This window comes from Chaetodon auriga, chromosome 10 (genome assembly GCF_051107435.1).
Source record: "Chaetodon auriga isolate fChaAug3 chromosome 10, fChaAug3.hap1, whole genome shotgun sequence".
In the NCBI taxonomy this organism is placed as follows: domain Eukaryota; kingdom Metazoa; phylum Chordata; class Actinopteri; order Chaetodontiformes; family Chaetodontidae; genus Chaetodon; species Chaetodon auriga.
The window spans coordinates 9,032,751-9,051,782 of NC_135083.1; the positions used below are offsets into that span (position 1 = coordinate 9,032,751).

At 45.2% G+C, this 19,032-nt stretch overlaps 1 protein-coding gene across 1 annotated transcript in view; it reads left to right on the plus strand.

The window, feature by feature from the left end:
* The first annotated feature begins 2,724 nt into the window (after positions 1-2,724).
* The window catches only part of fgd (faciogenital dysplasia), a 54,996-nt gene continuing 38,688 nt past the window's right edge, over positions 2,725-19,032 (plus strand). Inside the window, exon 1 of the mRNA XM_076741025.1 lies at positions 2,725-3,021. Within this exon, the coding sequence (XP_076597140.1) occupies positions 3,000-3,021 (22 nt within the window). The 5' untranslated portion in view covers positions 2,725-2,999. The remainder of the gene's footprint in view (positions 3,022-19,032) is intronic.

Consider the following 19,032-nt stretch of genomic DNA (forward strand, 5'->3'; position numbering starts at 1 on the left):
CGCTGTCATGTGGTGAATCCATGTGGAGCCTACAGGGACAGAGAGCCCTGATCAGCTGATCTGGAGCAGCAGCATTAAATCAACAACAACACACATGCCTCACATGGATTTGCTTCAAACACACACATACACAGAGAGAGAGAGAGAGAGAGAGAGACACACACACACACACACACACACACACACACACACACTTGTCTACTGGAGCAGAAATAATACCACTGAGGATGTTAACAAATTTATGACTTGAGGAGTGTGAGCTCAGCCTCATGATGCATTAAAACATTCCTTAGGCCTGACACTGGACGCAGGGTGTGAGTGTCCTCCCATCTGTGACTCATGCATTATCTCCACAGAACTGTTGGTGTGGTCTCAAAATGCCAGGTTACCGCAGTATCTTCTGTGACAAATAACAGATGAGGTGTTGATTCAATCAGTGCGAGGCTTTAATTTGCACCTGAAAAGGAGGCAACGAACAAGGACTGGCACCTGAGTCGAGAGTGTGATTAGCCATCAGATTGGGGCATTTACACCGTGAGGGTTTCAGATAAGTGTAAAAGGCACTATGTAGCTCATCTCACACTTATCTCTGTCGACATTCGCACCTATCCTTCAGCATGGCTGCTCATCTGCCACCCTCCTAATTGTCTTTTTTCACATATCTCACTCCGTCCTCACCTTCCCCCGTCTCCCCTTCATTCCCTTCCTCCCGCTCTGTGCATGCTGTTGTTTCATTCTGCTCTGTGGTTATGACTGGAGGAGCCCCAGGGAAGTGGAGGAGAGGATGTATCCCAGGGGGTTGTTTGGTGTTCTGCTTTCTGTGGACCAGCATGCCCCAGATGGGCTGACAAGCACTCGGAGGCACCAACGGGGGCACCGGGCCTCTGGTCTATTTAAAACACAAGTTCAGTCATCCACAAAACACTTGGCCTTTCAGACTCTGCATTGACATGTTCAGAATGATTCTCCAAAGCAAAGAAGAAAAACGGTGAAGGAGGAATGCGTCTTCTATTCTTGTAGTTGCTTGTGTCTGCAACCTACGTGATTAGTGTGCAGCCAGTGAGCCAGTCTAAATGTGGGGAGAGGTGATTTATTGATACAGCTTATTAGAGAGGAGTACAGGTCAATGAAGTGGCCGATAGCCTGGCCAGCAGCCAGACAGGCAGCTATTCTCATTAGAGACCCTGCTGTTGTCTGTGTTGATCTGAGGCAGATGAAACGCGTGCAGCAACAGCGCCTGCCACAAAAGGGGTTAATGATGCGTAGCTGAGTCGACACGGGTTCCCAAAAGATAGGGGGGGGGCTGTGCAGATAGAAACACAGTGAGGGGTAAGGAGGGTTGGGGGCCACACAGTCATGCTGCTGAAGACTGGTTGAAAACATTGTTGAGGAAATACAAACAAAGCAGAGATGAGAGAAGTCCTGCATTCAGACCTTTCCTAAGTACAGAAGTACTATCATCAAAATGTACTTAAAGTAAAGTAAAAGCATGCATTCTGCAGAAAAATGGACCCTTGACTGATATACTATCATATATGACATTATGAGATTGCTACTGATGCATCAAGGTGCAGCCTAGCAGCATTTTACCTTCACAGCTGGCTGAGGTGGAGCTGGTCAGGTTGTTTAGTCCAGCGGTTCAGAATGGGAATGGGACCACAAGATAAATCTGAGGCCATGAGGTGATTAATTCGGGTTGGAGGGAAGAAAAAACAAACAGCAGCTATGCAAATTTCTATTCATGCAGTGGATTTTTCTCCAATCATCTCATAGACATCAGGTGACATGGGACAACCAGACACAAGACAAAAAAATTCTAATTCTATAATTTATAATTGTCCATTCTATTATTTATCATATGTTTTTTATGTAACTGGAAAAGTGACTATTTCCATTTAAAAAATGCAATAAAAATCTGAAGTTCACATCTGAAATGCTGTGGCTTAGAGGTATAAAGGAAAACACTGCCTCAAAACTGTACCAAAGTACAGTACTTCAGTAAATGTACTCAGTTACTTGCCACCATTGCAGACAAGAATGTCACACAGCTGACTGGAGGCACCACAGCTGACCCTTAATGGCTGCAGCATGTCAAGCACTGCGTCGCTTTCACGGTAATATAACCAAATGCTCCCAGACTTTGAACTTAAAACAAACAGGACACGCACATCAAAAACAGCATATAACAATCTGCAGATTCAACATTTGCTTTCTCCTTCTGTCAGTTCCTTATTACTGTGCACAGTGAGTCACAGGGGCAGCATCCATCCAGCAGTCTGGAAACTCAAGATAATCAATTAAAAGATCAGGAGAAAGCCTGAGCAGTGACATGGAAATGCGGTGCCAGTTAGCATTCGTGTTCCAGGGCCCTTTTTCCACACTAATAGGCAGCTGTGGAGTTTTCAAAGCAGAGCTCTCTCTTGAAATAGACCTCATCCTTTTCATGACTTCACGTGACATCCCATGTCATGCCTCTGTGTGCCGATGGGCACATCATGGCTGAGAATGGAACACCACGGTTTAGAGAGCGGAGTCAGTTACTAAGGCCGCTGCGTTAAAGTCTAATAAAGAGCTGCTGGATAAAATCAACTTTTATCCTAATGCTTATCTTTCATTCTAGCTTTCGCACTCAATGAATGGGGTTGTCGTGCGCTCGCGTCGCATCGGGAGCGCGCATTGTCTTTCCCCCCCCCCCCCCCAGCGGCACAGAGGAAAGAGTTCTGTATCTGGAGAGGGAGGAGAAAGGGACTACATGAAGGACTACAGTGCTCTTATTCTGCACACAAAATGACCGGGGTAAAAAGCGTCCGTTGGGATACCATGAAGCGCTCTTAGTGTGTGCGAGTGTGTTCTCCTGTTTTTTCGGCGAACAGGAAAAAGGGGGCTCCGAAGTGGACGCGCTCCTCCGAGTTTCGTACGCTGGAGCCGCCGCTGTTGCCAGTTTCTCTGAGAAAAGGACGGATTCAGCAGAGAAAGACCGGAGACGAACTTTGTGCAAGATGCAGGGGGTTTCAGCCACTGGTAAGTCAGCCGCTCTTCCCAACAAAGGCCGATCTCCTCCTCTCTGTCTTCTTAAAAAACTCCCTGTTGTCTTAAAGGTTCTCTTAAGTTGTTTCCAAATGGCCACGGCTCGGATTGCGCACAGGATTTGAATTCCAAAATGCTTGCGCCAGCTGTCAACGGGGCAGCTGCAGGCCTGCATCAACTCCAAAACAACGCAAAGAGTTTGTGTTTGCTCGCTTCACAGACGCTCTTAGATGAGCATTAATGGTCTGTCGGGAAGCTGGGGCTGAGAATAGGAGCAACGCCGTGCCAAACCCTGAGAGAAGGGGATCTGACCTCACAATTGCCCCAGTCTGACGCTGGGCTCTTCACACACACACACACACACACACACACATCTGTATATGACTGGAAATCAAACAGTAACCACATTGAGAATGCTGTGATAATGATGATCAGAAGAGGAGTCATTCATCCTGCCTGTGTGGAGTGTGTGTGTTTGTATGTGTTCCTTATGTTGTGGGGACATTGACCTGTGTACACATTGTATGGGCTCCTCCTCCTTATGGGGACAAAACACAAGCCTCCATAAGGTCAATCATAATTTTAGGATGAAGACTTGATTTAAGGTTGGGGTCTCTAGGAAATGAGTGTAAGTCCCAAAAGTGATTGAAACACAACTCTGTGTGTGTGTGTGTGTGTGTGTGTGTGTGTGTGTGTGTGTGTGTGTGTGTGTGTGTGTGTGCATGTGTGCGCACCAGCTACATTGTCCCTGTGTGGAATGGGATTTGAGTGGCAGAGAGGGTGTGTGTGTGATGCAGAGCTCATGAGATTAGAGATGTGTTGAAAGTGTCTGCAAGTTTGTCCGTCCATCTGTCTGGGAGGATGGCAGGAGGACTGCTCTGTGTTTGTGGAGGAGCGTGTGTCACTGTGCGGTTTACTCTCTTGTGTAGCTTGCAGAGATATTTTTAATTATGAGACACATTTCTCAATTGCAGCTCTGCTCCACCACACAATCAACAAGGGGGCGGGGGGGCTTTTTTTTTTTTTTTCTTTTGTTTTTCTTTCTCTCTAAAGCGACTGTTCATTATTTGCCGTGTCCAGATCATTGTTCACATGTTATGCGTAGTATCTTGCGTGGTCTTGACCTGACAGATCTGGGGCGTTTGGCTTAATGTTCCTATCAGCTAACCACAATGAGTTACTGTGAGAACCAAACTCCATAGAAAATTTGTCTAATTCTTAAGATCCTTGACAGAGGCCTCAGAATTAAGTGCTAGCATGCAGACAAAGAAGGGAGGGGGGGGAGGGTATAATAGAGAGTGATAGAGATGAAGTGCTGATGGGACGATATCAGGCTGCAGGAGAGGTGAGCTATGCAGAGAGAAAAAGAGCGCGTGTTTGTTGTGAGACTCGGGGGAGGAATCGATCTGCCGTCCTCCTGGCTGACTTTCTTTTTCCGGCAGTCCAGCAGTGTATCGTTTCTCTCCCACACACACACACACACACTCACACTCGTTCCCAAGGCCTTGCTCTTTTTTTTTGCAGCTCCCTCTTTCTCTCCCACACTGTCCCAGATCAATCTCTGCCCCCTCATCCCGCTGCCTGCCTCAAACCCCCTCCCCAATACACACACACACACACACACACACACACACACACACACTGCTCCAATGCTCGCTGCAACTGCCGTCAGATGAAATATATCTAATTTTTTCTCCTTTCTGAAGTTCCCCTCAACTCTATTCCTTCCACATGGGAACCGAAGCAGCCCGTGCACTCTCTAATGCTTATTTTTGTGTTTATGATGGGAGGGTCAAAAGGGTTGTGGGCTGCTCGCATCAAATCGTTGAGGAATCTATTAAAATAAACCACATCACAAATAAACTGCGGTGGGATAGATAGCATGCCTCTCAGTTTGAATTCCACCTCAGCCGTCAGACTTGTTTCCAGCCCCACAAGCCCCTCCGTCAGTCTTCGCTCTGTCCGTCTGGGTGAAAGCCTCCTCTGCAGATGTAGAACAATGGTGGTCCACTTGTGCCAGCTAGATGCTCTGGCATGGATGTCCTGGCTGGCTGTTTAGGTTATTTATTATTAACAAAAGCTATTGGGCCTGTCTCTGTTTAACCAAGCCAATGTAAACATCTCCCCTAGCTGTTAGATAAACACAGAGCACAGGAGTTAGGGAGGAGGACGGTGAGAATATTATCTGCCCAGCTCTCCTTGTTCTCACTTATCACTATTGTTTTTAGCTCAGATCGCCCTGCCGTTGCTCACTTTTATGAACTTTGTTGACTCCGTAAGTCTTTTTGTGAGATTGGCTCACTCGTCAGTTTACCTCTGACTGGTCAGGACCAAAATTATCCATGCAGACCCAAACTGCTGCATGTTAACAGGCGGCATTGGTGAGAAATAGTGGGCGGAAGGAGTTTTGGTTGAAAAAGTTGTAATTATATAGCCCCTTGTGGGTTAATCCAGCCCTACTTACACAAAATACAGTAGTATGAAAGTAATAAAGAACTGTTTTGAACCACTAGGAAGTAGTTTCTCTTTCCATATGAGAAGTAAGTAATGCAAGACACACATTTTCCACTTGCCGTACATCCCCTCTAATATTAGCAGTGCTAGCTGTTTTGGTTGTATGCAGCCTGCTTCTTATTTTCAGATATAAGCTCAGGGCCTCAGTGATTCTGCGAAGGTGCTGTTTCTCAGCTTTAACCTTTTCGAGCTGTTTCTTTTGCAAAAAAAAAACCAAAACAAAACAAAACAACCAGAGCAGCATGTTGATGTCCTGTTGTCTCAGTTAGGTTTCAGTGATTTGGTACCATCACCTTTACAGAGGCCAGAACCTTGCTGAGTGGCTCATCATATTGCGATTATTTTGACAGATATTGCATTTCATTTTCACAAGTATATTTGGATTAATTCTTCAGACCTAACTTATACTACAGCCAGAGATGCTGCACAGAAGCACTGGACAAGCTGTTTATTGTTTGCCAAGAAATAGCTCCAACAAATACCTCCACCTGGAACCATAAATTGTCATTTTTCATAGTTGTTATATGTTAAACACATGAAAAAAAAAGCACATTTATTAGTCAGCTTTAGAGGTGTTAGTGGGTGTTTTATCTTAGGACAGAGCAAGCCACGTGGCCAAGATAAGCTAAGCATGTCCTGACTCCAGCTCCATACTTAAAGCACAAATATGAGATTGATACTCTCATCTCTTTCTTATAATAAGTGCATTTCATTGAAAGTTCCCTCTTGTGTTCTGCTCCGTCGGTGTTGCAGACAGCAGAGTCACAGTGCTCACTGTACAACGGCTGAAGTGCTCCTAAAGGACTTCAGACATACCTTTGGCACTTCTGTACTGTCACTTATCGGCTGACATGCGGTATACACTGATAATGAAATATAGGTGGTGGGCTAAAATTGGCCAATAGTATCGCGCATGGGCTGAGCTCTGGCCTTTATCATTGGAAAATCAGTCTTACCACTTGAGATAGATCAGCCACCATCACTGTGCACAGTGTTAGCTCTTAAACAAACAACCCGCTGTTGTGCAAATGGGTGATTTTGGAGTTTGGGTTTTTCAAGGTGACCAACAGACCCGTCACCCAACATCTCTGTGTATTCCTGTAAGCGCCGCTCTCGAACATCCCCTACATTTCTCGGCTCCTCCGTCTCCCTGTCTCATTCTGTTTGTATGCGTGTGTGAGACAGCGTGAGTCAGTTCCAGGGCCATTCAGAAGCTTCAGGCTCGTTCCTGGCCTGCCTGAGTGTCACATTGATTTTCCTAATGGTGGTCATGTGTGGTTCCTGCTGCTGCTGCTGCAAAGGCTTCAGCTGAGACGGCACTGCGGTTTGAGTGTGTGTGTGTGTGTTTGTGTGTGTGTGTAGAAAGCAGACCTCTGACGTGATTGACCCCTTTTCTGACCGGCAAATTTTTAGCATTTTTTTTCTGCATTGCCTGTCCTGACAGAGTCATCTTGAAGTCTTTGCCTGAGCTTTCAAATACACTCTAAGTGTCTGTCAGCACGTCAAGTTGTCAGTAGATAAGTACTTAAATAGGCGAATGATCATGCAGTAGGATCATGACTTTACGCAGCATTAAAACTGAACTGGGTGGGATGTGTTTAGATGCATTTCCTACTGCCTGCAGCAAATGGTTTGTGGCGTTATACTGGCACGCCTGTTTAACAGGTTTTCGAGTCGTTTGCAGGCGCACTGCTTTGACAAGTGTGGTTTAAATTGTGGTGGAGAATTGTTGCATCAATATGTAATTATATCGCAATTGTTACTGCGTGCTGTTTGTAAATGAAACACGGTGTTGTCACACGGACACACCTAACCGTTCTCTTTAGCTGGAAATAGCCTATAAGACCTAGATGTTCCCAGCCTGTTTTAGATGTGACCCCTAAATATGAGATAATATCTGCTTCTGACCCCTGATCGTACGTCATGACTTTAACATGCATGGGTTCAACAAAGGACTTGTTTTAGAACCCCCTAGAGTGTCCTGACCCCCCAGGCTGGAAACGACTGCACTGAGATGATATATTTTTTTATTATTTCTGCTACTCAAGGCTCAAAATAATGCTGAATGACTGCAGTTAGTGGAAAAATGATCTGTACTACAGTCATAGCCACAGTCGTAGCGTTTGAATACCTGTGATGCAACAAACAAGTTGGTCTTTTAAACAGCTGATTCATCTTTCAACAGAGGCTTACTTTGGCGCCTGTGACGAAACGCCGAAGTTTTCAGAGCTGAGCTGAAGTATGCAGCGAGGTAGTGCCATGAAATTGTATATTTTAATTTAGTAATGGACGAATGACCTCACAGCCACATCAGACGATCACAGCTATGCTCAGAGTTTTTGCAGATTAATAAGAGTGAGCTGGACTGTGACAGCCACGATAGCACGAGTCGAATGCTGTTTGGTATTAGGATGTTTCTGTTCAGAGTAGCAGTCTTTCCTGCACAATATGTTTATACTGGAGGTCTCTTGGCTTATAGTGGGGTCTGGCTGACACACTCACACAAGCATATACACACACAGAAGGCGGAAGTGACCTAGTTTTGCTAAATGGTACCAACTGTTGAGGCCTTCTAGAAATGGACAGAATTACTTAATGTCACCCAGTTACGGAGTGACATGTTAGATGTTGAGCATTACCCCAGAGAGACTAAATTAATCTCATCCCGGTCGTCTAGATGGAGCAAGTTGTATGTAAGCCAGATGCTGGTCTGCAGAACTTTTAAGCTTCTGAGAGGGGGAGTGCTCACTGAGGATCTTTGACTCTGCGTGGTCTAAAAACGAGGGGAGGGGGGGATCTGCAATTTTTCTGTGAGACCTGACAAAGAGAAGAGAGAAAGGGTTCAGTTCAGCAGCCTTTCACACCCGAAAAGTCTTGTGTTTGTGTCTCAGTCTCAGCACGGGAAGGTCAGTTTCTCCATAGTGCTTCTGTGTCTGTCTGTATGTGTGTCTCTTCTCCAGTCTGCTGTCTGTCTGGATCGGACCTACCCTGATGAGGGGGATTTTCCTGGGAAAGTCATATGGAAAGAAAAAAAAAAAAATACAGAGCCTTAATAGTAAAAGCATGTTCCATTCTATTTCTCTCCCTTTGTGTGTGTGTGTGTGTGTGTGTGTGTGTGTGTGTGTGTGTGTGTGCATTTTATGAGTTGAGCTCCTTTCTAGCACACTGAAGGCATTGTGTTTTTCTTCTCTGATCATCAGAAGAGCAGGCTCTCTGGAATCAGGGCTTCCTGTACACACTGGGGTGAGGCAGGGCGATCTGGAAAGGAGGGGGGCAGGGAGGACAAGGGGGAGGAGGGGGAGAATGACAGAGATAGAGCCAGGTGAAGGTCACCTCTAGGTTAGATGGCGGTGCCGGTTCACAGCTTTAATGGCAACGCAGAGTCCTGAATGTGAAGACTGACCCTTGAAAAAATAGTTTTAGATTTGTGTGAACCAGAGCCCAACTGACGTGGACATGGTCACAATTTACGTACATACATATTGTGTGTACATCCAAATCCATACATAAAACTGTGCCATAGATCTCCATTGTTGTCCAAAAACTATTAAAAACATCAATGAGACTAGTCATTGTAGTGCATGACATGTTATTTCATGATGATGAGTGTGGGCTCTGTAGTTATTTGTGGATCACACACACTGTCCTGCTGTGGTAAACACTCTCACATGCACCAAATCTGCAGCTGAAAATAGTCCCCAACAGATGCACTGTTTCCTCCTGTTTGAGTAGTGTTGGCTGAAGTCTGCTGCAGTGCTGATATTCTTGTTCTGTTTTTAAAGATTTGCATCTTCAGTAGGAATAGATTGGCTTGGGCTGAGTGCCACAGACAGGCTGGGAAAGTCAGAAAGTATTGAGGTACGGACCGCTGCTACTTCCACCAGAAGCGCACTGCTTGGACATACAACGCAAGCTACTCCTGTAGGAATGATGTAGTTGTAATGGGGAAGCCGATGCTTCAGCAAGCTAACTAAGCTAAGCTAACATAAAACAGGCCAACACTGCCTCACTCTTCATCCTCATCCTTCAGCGCTCGCCAGTGGGTGAAAGCCAACTCCAGATTCACTTTCGTTTTGGATCAAGCTTCATCCGCTTGGCGGCTCAGCTCGCTATATTTGCATTTTTTCGGTGCTTTGTCCATCATTTTCATAGCTCCCTCTTGGACGTGTGCTGCTTACGGTCTGGAACCTGGTGGCTACCTTTTTGTAAAGTCCTGGCTTCACCTGCTTGCTGTTGTTGGCTGGGAGCTACACGCCAACTTGCCCCAAGGTTGCAGCCAAGAAACATCCAGAACACTGTAAAATAAGAAGAAAAGAAGAAAATACAGACAGAGGGCAGCTCTGCAGATAAATACATCGCCACATACTTCTAGTCGACTATAACAGATGACTGAGAGGGATTTTTTTTTTGAAGATCCTGCATAATATACCTTTAACAGTAACAAAAAATCTAGAATATCGCCTGCCTTGCCCTTTAAGCAATCCTAATCAAGTTTGTTATTGACAGTACTGGTTGGCCTCTTGTATCGACCATTTTCCAAAGTATAGATTAGGTTTTTATATTTATTTATTTTACAATTTTCTAGGCAGAAATTAGTTTCCCTTGATTTCTCTGGGGTATAAAAATCTTCCAGGAATGCACCTGGCTTATTTTTTTTTCCAAGGTTACATTATTGAGCAGCAGCTGTTGCAGAAGTCCCACCGTGGTCGTGCTTTCAAGGACGCCCATCTGAGATTTGATAGTCAGCTGCTGAGAAGTTCAGCATTAACAAGCCAACCAATAACTCTGACATCGTTAAAGGGATAGTGCGTGTTTGGTCATTCAGAGCGTCCCCAAACACACCGACAGCAGTAGATCAGTCCCTGCTTGCTTCCTCATGCTGATGATCTAACTTTGACAAAAAGATCAATTACTCATCTCAAATCCCCAGAAGCTGATTTTTATACCACTGTAAAGGGAAACCAGTGGCTGCCTGGAAGGCGGGAAATCAATGTAAACGCTGATTCGGTGATATGTTGCGGAAGCTGATCGGCAGTAATCTAAACCACAAAGTCATGCATGTTCCTTCCAGATAAATTTAGTCCACCTCTCCGCTCACTGAGTCACCGCACACACATTCCACCGTTCACATTCGCTCACCTGATGGAGCCATAAACCATGTTGTAAATGTCTTCCTAGTCTGGCTGATTGCAGCCAACAAAGGCAGCCTGTGTTGCATTCTCCACGCTCTCTCCCCTGGGTGCCCTCCCACCCCTCCACCCCCCCCCCCCGCTCTGCCCTTCTGTTGTCATTAACCATTGTCTCTCGCGCTCTCCCTTTCCGCTTCCTTCCTCTTTAAACCTGTGTATTCTTGTTTTGGGCTAAATCGCACAGAGCGCTGTGTGTCGCTGCTGAAACCCAACACTTACACGACCTGCTCAACATTACTGACATTCTTTTTTAAAACTAGATGCTTTACACTTCATGGTGGCTTACACACACCCACACACACACACACACACACACAGACTCTTTGCCTGTTGGTCAGAAGGGAACTCTTCCTTGCTCAAATCTCCTCCTTTCACCACCACCAGTCTTACCCCGACACAGATTAGCTCCTTTTCACATGGCAGGGCTGTTTGAACTCTGCCTTTATAAGGCATTGAGTGAAAGTCGTGTTGTTTGCAGCCTTTCTGGACTGGACGCATGCATCTCATTACTACTGTAACGTGGTGTTTTGATGAGGAGGCATGCTGCTGTCAGTGGAAAAGCTTGGTGTTGTGATTTATATGGACTCCAGATTTATCCGCCCTGACTAAACTGGGTGCTTTGACAGTCACCCGAAATCTAAGCTCTTTTTACAGTCGCTCATAAAATGCCGACTCATTAAGTAAAGCAGAAGAATGAACTTTTCCTACACAGTCTGTGAACATCTGTCTTTTATTTATTTGAACATCATTTTATAATGTCACAGACAGCGATTTTTATTGCCATGTTTTCCAAAAAAAAAAAGTCTGTACTGCTCTGCTGTGCTCTGAGTGTGTAACAGTTATTCTACCACTAGATGGCAATGTTATGTTATTTAGTACTTGATTCCACCCAGCAGCTGAAATCAGAGGAGATGATGACCTTCTCCTCAATATGGATTTGAATGAATAATCCCTGGAGATTTCTTACAGTAAGAGCGTTTGAAAGCTCTCAATGTGGGGGTCAGGACCCCACAAGGGGTCGCAAAATAAATCTGAGCAACTGTGAGATGATTACAAGATAGGAAAGGAGAAAAACATTATTTCTGCAACTAAAAATTGTGTTTATTTTTTCCTTTTCTAATGAGTTACTTGATGATTTAACCTCCAGGCCCATAAAATACTCATAAAAACTAGGAAAAGTAAAACAAATTGCTCTTTGGCTGAAGTGGTCACAGATAGAGAAGTGCTACCAGTGACGAGAGCTTGCAAGCAGACTACCTTTCTTTTACTTATATGGTCACAAGCTAAAATGGTTTGGACCCCCTGCTTCTTCTCTTACACCCATATTCTTAAAGACCCTTGAAACAGCCGCTGAAGAGTATACATGTTCTTTTAAGTTTTGTGCACTCAGGCCATCATTGCTGGCGTTCTGCCTCACTCTTTGTGATCCACATGGATCCGGAGCTCGGCGGCTGAGCTGCGCTCATTCTGGGCGACATCGAGGTGCTTCACACTGAAGGTCACCCTGGCAACAGCAGGCTGACTCTCCAGCGTCTCCTCTCCTTTCTCCTCTTATAGTCTACACAGCCCTTCAGCCATTTATCATGCCGTCCCCCTCTGCCTCTGTAATGACTTTTTGCAACAGGATAGCACCATTTTATGGGAGCGAGATCCTGGACTGACTTAGTGCCTTAATGGCTGCAGGGACACAGTAAGATGACTTGCATTTTCGACAGCCCCCCCCCCCCGTTAAGATGCGTCACCTAGATCCTCCCTTTGTTTTAAACCGTCACCCAGAGATTTGAACCCACGTCCACTGCGCCGCCCTTTCCCAGCGTGCCTTGCAGCAGCCACGGCTCTCATCACAGGACAGTCATAACACCCTGCGCCTAATGAGGAGATGAGAGCTACATCCACACAGATGGATCCTGTTCCTGTGGCCCGTTGTGGATTATCTTGCTCAAACAATTATATCGCAGGCTTTCAGCATTTTTTTTTTTTCTCTCGCCGAGGCCCTAATTCCCTAACAAGCACTTCATTAGATTTACATCGATCCTGAAAGGTCAAAATGTAATAAAACAACAAACTGCCTCGGGCTGCTTGGCATCTGTGTTTTAGTGCATACACATGTGCGTGCGTGTGTGTGTGTTTGTGTGTGCATACGTGCATGTCAGCTGATTCCCTGAAAGGCTCGTTGTGACGTGCCTGGAGCTCAATTGCTCCTTCCAAAAACATCCTTGAAATATGAAATGCATGTGTGGTAGGTTGTTAAACTGCCATCTATCACTGTGCAGCTCCTCGGAGTTGAATGATGGGTCTCATTAAGCTAGGAGATACGCACACACTCACACATACATACACACATATGCTGGCCTTCTGCAGCATGACTCTGCTGCTATGCCTGTTTGTATTCAGCAAGCGATAAACAAAAACAAAGCAGCTAGACGTGCGTCATCCTCCTCTAATCTATTTGACAGTTGCAAGAGTGTGCCAGCAATATACTTATAGGTAAAGCACTCATAAACACAACAAGCTTCAACCCTATTACAGTAAGTAGCTTGTGGGCTCTGAATGGCAGTCAATGAAGGATTGCATCATTGTTGTGTCTTATCCAGTAAAGGAAATATGCTGCTCTCAGTTTCAGTGTTTGTGATAGCCGAGCTTGTCTGAGGCACGGATGTGTTGAGTCATCCACAACTGGAAGCTTTGGATGTTTTGCATTCTGCCTTCGTCCTCACTGTTTTTATTGCTATTGTTATGTTTAAATCACTAGCATGTCACTGCAGCTGTCCCTTAAAGGTGACTGTAGCAGCATAAAAGTTGCTGGTGGTACATGCGGAAAGTACACGGTGTAGTATTTTATGTGAATTCATTTCTTATCAGTTCAGTCTTGAGGTACAGATTAGCCTGTACTGACTTGAACAGGCTCTACAGATTTCCCTCCAGAGGAAGCTCTGCTCGTAAACACAAGAGTAAAATGATGTTGGTTCAGTGGAGCATTGATCGTTTTTCACACTGCTCTTTTGGGCGTGCTTAACTTGTGTGAAGCGTGTGATCCATCACGTCACATCTCTGCTGGTGACAAATGTCCTCTTGTGTATCCCTCGCAAGAGACGTTTCCACCAGACTCACATTGTCGAACACACACATACGCGGACCCTCGCCTTCATCCATCACCTGCTAACCCCCACAGACCTTTTCCCTCTTAATCGTGACGCAACGCATGAAACCCGAGCTTATAATTTTGTTTGCAGGTGTGCTGCAGTGAAGCTAAAATCCAAACGAATTAAGTGGGAATGATTTGTAGTTTAAAGGTGTGTTTCTGTGCAGAGCGAGGCGTCTGTGAGGTTTCCAGGGTGAGGCTAGCTGCAGTGCATCAGTGCCCTCGCTCCATTTCTTTGACCCACATATACCTCGTTTTCATTTCATTTTGTGCCAACTTTTTCCTCATTTGAACTATTTATTTTTACTCTCTGTGTTTCTCTTTCTATCACTGCTGCACAGTAATCTCTACTGAGCCGTGCATAATCACAGGCCATCTGGGCGCTGTAGGGAGAGATGAGCCTGCAGCTCATCAGATGACCGAAACCAACGTGGGTGGACACACACTCGCGTGCATGCGCTCACACACACACGCACACACGTGGTCACACCTTTAATAGTTACAAACCATCAAGGGAATGTTCACTTCTGTAACACCTTTCAGGACCATACTCAAGGACATGAACACCATCCAAGCAAAGAAGCACGTCGTTGCACAGCGGATATAAACAGTGCTGCCTTTAAAAATGAATCACACCTCTTTCAGTACCACATAATGATGCTCCACAGGCTGAATGTTGCACCTTGAAGCTGATTAAGCACAACCGAGCGGAAAAAGAATATTGCTGACTAGATCTCCAAAACCAGCAAATCAACAGGAACATGTGAGTGAGTCATTTTGCATCGCCCAGTCAGTTTTTGCTTTATACTAAATACAATAATCTGACTTCCAGACAGGGATCCAATGCAAATATCATGTCCTCGATTTGTTTTCTGCTGTTTTTAATATTGCTTCACCATCTCCTCAGTGGGCCTTGTAGACATCATTACTGAAATGCTGACTGCTGGTTCCTTCTTAAACGGTCCCCTCTGGTTTTATAGATGCAACACTGTGGAAAAATAGATGATACAATGAAAGATGTTTGAGACCCTTGTGATCGTATTGTAATGATTCCACCGAGTTTTCTGTTTTGAGCACATCAGCAAAGCCACTCCCTACACGGATGTACTGAATTAAACCAAAGAGGACAACATGAAACACCAGCAGCACCCATGTTATTAAAGCTGTTGGTCGATAATTAGTGGTGTTGGTAGTTGTATGTTTTATGTAATTGTCCACGTGCCTTAAAGGATAAATTAAGACCACATCACTCTGATAAACCCACTGTGGCCAAGTCAATTAAAGTCAAAGTATCTGCTTGGGTTGGACAAAATCCTCTCTCATGGTGTTTGTAATTTTATATCTGAAAAGCAATATTATATTGTGATCTGCACCTTTTTCTGAAATGTACATGGAGATGATGCTTGTAAAGTAACCTAATACAAGACGTGTGTTTCACAATGATCTGTGAGGTAAAATGAGTGTTTTTGTTAATGGAGTCTGGTGAAGCAATATAACGGTGGTGTCACATTGCCTGTGAAGCCCAAATATACTGAATGTAGAGATAAAGACAGACATTATAGTGTATATATAAAGTAAATATTATACAGTTATTCTTTCGAAAATCCTCTTGATGTAGAAAAAAAGAGAAAATAGTATTTGAGGGTCTTTCAGGGTCTCTTTCTTTAGCCCCTTGACTTTCTTTTGCTCTTTAGGGACAAAGTGTCTCATTTTCTCCCCCCAGCTTGATCTTTTCTCCTTCTGCCTTCTGCTCTGCACCCACCACCTCCACTATGCCCCTGGGCCAGACACCCCTCAGACAGCATGGGACCCGTGTAGAAATACAATTTCCAGATCTCACCACCGCCAGCCAGCACTGCTCTCCCAGAGCGGGACAGCAGGTCTAGTGCTTCGCTTTTCTGTCAGGGGGGTAACATGGATACATGGATTATGCCGGGCTCCAGCCTCTTTGTAATTCAGATAAGACCTCTCTTCTCCAGCAGATAGCTTAAAATATTAATAATGAATTAAAAGATTCTCCTCTGGGTGAAATATTAATGACTTCTTCTTTTAAGAGAGGCGTTGACTCCTGAGAGAGGGAGGATGGCAGCGTGCTTGTTTGAGTAGTTAAAAACATCTCTTTGATTTTTAGTGGTTTGAGGAGTTAAGGTGTAGGTGGCTGTCAGGGTCAATATTTTTAGCAGGCAGATATTTGGGAATGACCATTAATGGCTTTTTTGTTGAAGGACCGAAGAGGCACACCAGTTAAATCTGACACATACATTAAGAACACCGTCTTCATCATGACTATAATCTAACCTTATTTCCCTCTGAAAGCTCTAATTGATCCGTCTATTGAATCTTTGAGAGTGCAGTTCCCTTCGGAGAAAGCTGATCCCCGGGTTTAGTGAGACAACATGAATGTGTGTCAGTAACGGCGGAAGACTCCAGCTGCCTTAGCTGTGTCCTTCCTCGACCTCTGTCTTCTGCTGAGGTTTGTCTGGATGTTGTGTCTCGCTGGCGCTCCAGGACCTTCAGAAGACGTGTGAATGGAAAACGAATTCATTTTCCCAGCTTAAGCTTGTGTGTGTCTGTCTAGTGCGTGTATGTGTGTGTGCATGTGTGTGCGACGGGTGGACATAAATCTGTTTACGCAGTCACTTTGTGGGGACGTGCCTTCCTTGTGGGGACAAAACACAAGTCCCCATAACATAAATCATTCAATTTTAGGGTGAAGACTTGGGTTAAGGTTATGTTTAGACAAATAGTTATGGTTAGGGTGAAGGTAAGTCTCCTTTGAAAAGTGAGTGTGAGTCAGTGTAATGTCCTCTGAAGTGATGGAAACTGTGTGTGTGTGTGTGTGTGTTTCAGCCCGAGCGCTAGTGTGTAGATTTATTCATATGCATGCATGCATGCCTGTGTTGTCTTTCTGTGTGAGGGCTTTTTGGACGAATCCTGGAGTTGGGTCAACATGCTGTGGAATTTGAATTGTCTCCATGACAACAGCCCAGTGTCCTCCTTCCGGCTTTCATCCGCAGGGTGCGTTCAGAGGCAGCCGTACCGAGTGTGCCGTGGCATCAGCCCGCAGATTGATCTGAGTTATTTGAAAGAAGAAGAAAAAAAAGACTTATTTATCTATGCAGATTTCTGTACCGAGTCCCCTCTGACTCTAACTGGGCCGAGTCCTCAGTGTCCCCGCAGTAGACGAACACACATGTGTACGTGTGTGTGTGTGTGTGTGTGTGTGTGTGTGTGTTTGTGCAGATCAAACTCAGCACAGTCCTTTGAAACCCAGTTGACAGAACTTTGGCAGGCATTCAAACAACGTCAATGCAGTGTTTTGCATATTGTTGACAGCATTGTTGTGTGTATGTCTCTGCGTTTGCTGCGGAGCAGTGGAGTCGTGGTGGGCGATGAACCGTGTTGTTACATGCTTCAGTTTCTGGACAGAATAATCCATAGACAGGGATAAAAATAGTCACAAGATGTGTTGGCCCTGTCTCATTGCCTGACTGTATTTCTTGCATGTAATTCGGAAAGAAACATATTTTTTCAGGTTAGAAATGAGGCAGTGAGTTGGACTTTCCATCCTTTTGTAACTGCCTGGGCTGCACATGGACGGAAGGGAGCGTGTGTGGTTGCTGATGCCACTGGGCAGATGTGTGACAGATGTCCCTCTTCGGTCAGCAGAGCGAGGAAGATTTAGACTAGTGTTAGTCGTCAATATTGCGGTGGGTTCGTGTGTGACAGGGGCCGAGAATAATCACACAAAGTTTCCTCTTTGTGGACAGATGGAAAGAGATTGTTGTTGTAATTAGTGAGAGTGGTGAAGGGTGACAGAAGGGCAGAAGAACTGTGCCAGCATGGTACATCTCCTCTACCCTCCTGTCCCTGTCTGTGAACGCATCCCTATCTCTGTGGGCTCATTGCAGGCTATAACACGGAAATCAAAGTCTTCCAGTTGCCCCTTTTAAATCCCAATTCTACTTTGAGCAGCGATCTCTGCCTTACATAAGCTAACAAGAGGTAACAAGATGGCGCGAGGTTCAACATTCCTCCCCAACCCACAGCTCACATTCCTCTCTTTGGTGTAAAGAGGGGGCACGAGCACCATGCCTCATTAGATAACCCACAAAGGCAAGGCTCTATTCTTACTTGAAATTGGTTTTTCCCCCTTATTTGGATTGCCCTCCAGGGTGGCTGCAGCACAGATTCTCCATCTCATCCTCCCCTCATGTGAGGATATTTCACCTCGGCGGGTTCACCGGGTTGAGCGGCCAGCTTCATTGCTGTGGAGAGCAGCACCTGTTCCCCCGTCCAGCGTGATGCATAATTCACTGTGCTGAGAATTTCAATCAGTGCAGCAATGAGCTGCTGAAGGTGGATGTTGTTATTGTGGATGCTTCAACCTGAGGACAAGAGGATCAATCGGGGCCCGTTTTAAGCTACTCCCAGCCACTCTCAACTCGCCTCCGATTTTAAAGCTCCTGCATTTCCTGAATCTAAATCGAACACAGCTACCCATCCCCCCCTTTACATTCTCCCTCTCTTCCGCTGCTCTCCTCACACCCGGCTTTAAAGCCCCGTTTCCTTTAGGAACTGGGGATATTCCAGCAGTGTTTCCATGGTTATCGGTGGCATTCGTCTGTGGGTTCAGAGCCGGTGTCGGCCAATGTCACCCTGTCTTTCAGGCCGGTGTCACTTCTAACTATTGAGTGGGCAAAGGGGGAGCACTGAGAGATATGGAGGGGGGGGGGGGTTGTTGTAATTATATGTGCATATGAAGCGGGTTGGAGCGGCTTGGGCGCGTCATCCTGGCAGCTTTTGTGATACACATGTCTGTGGGGGGAAGTCGCACAGAGACACGGATGTACTCCACAGAGACTCGTGGTAAAGTGACTCCCCAAGGGATACAACAACATTCATTACTTACACATCAGAAATACAATTTTTTTTTAATTTTATTTTTTTTGAAAGACCAAGCGGTGAAATGATCAGTCGATCAGTCCGCTGACGCACGAGTAATTGAACAGCAGTTTGACAATGGGTTAATTGAGTCATTTATCCGAAAAAAAGCCAAATATTTGCTGGTTGGATTTGCTCTGCTTTATGTATTTATTTACGCGTGAGAAATCCAACTTATTTACAGGGAAGAAGAAGCAGGTTAGTTGATTAACAGAT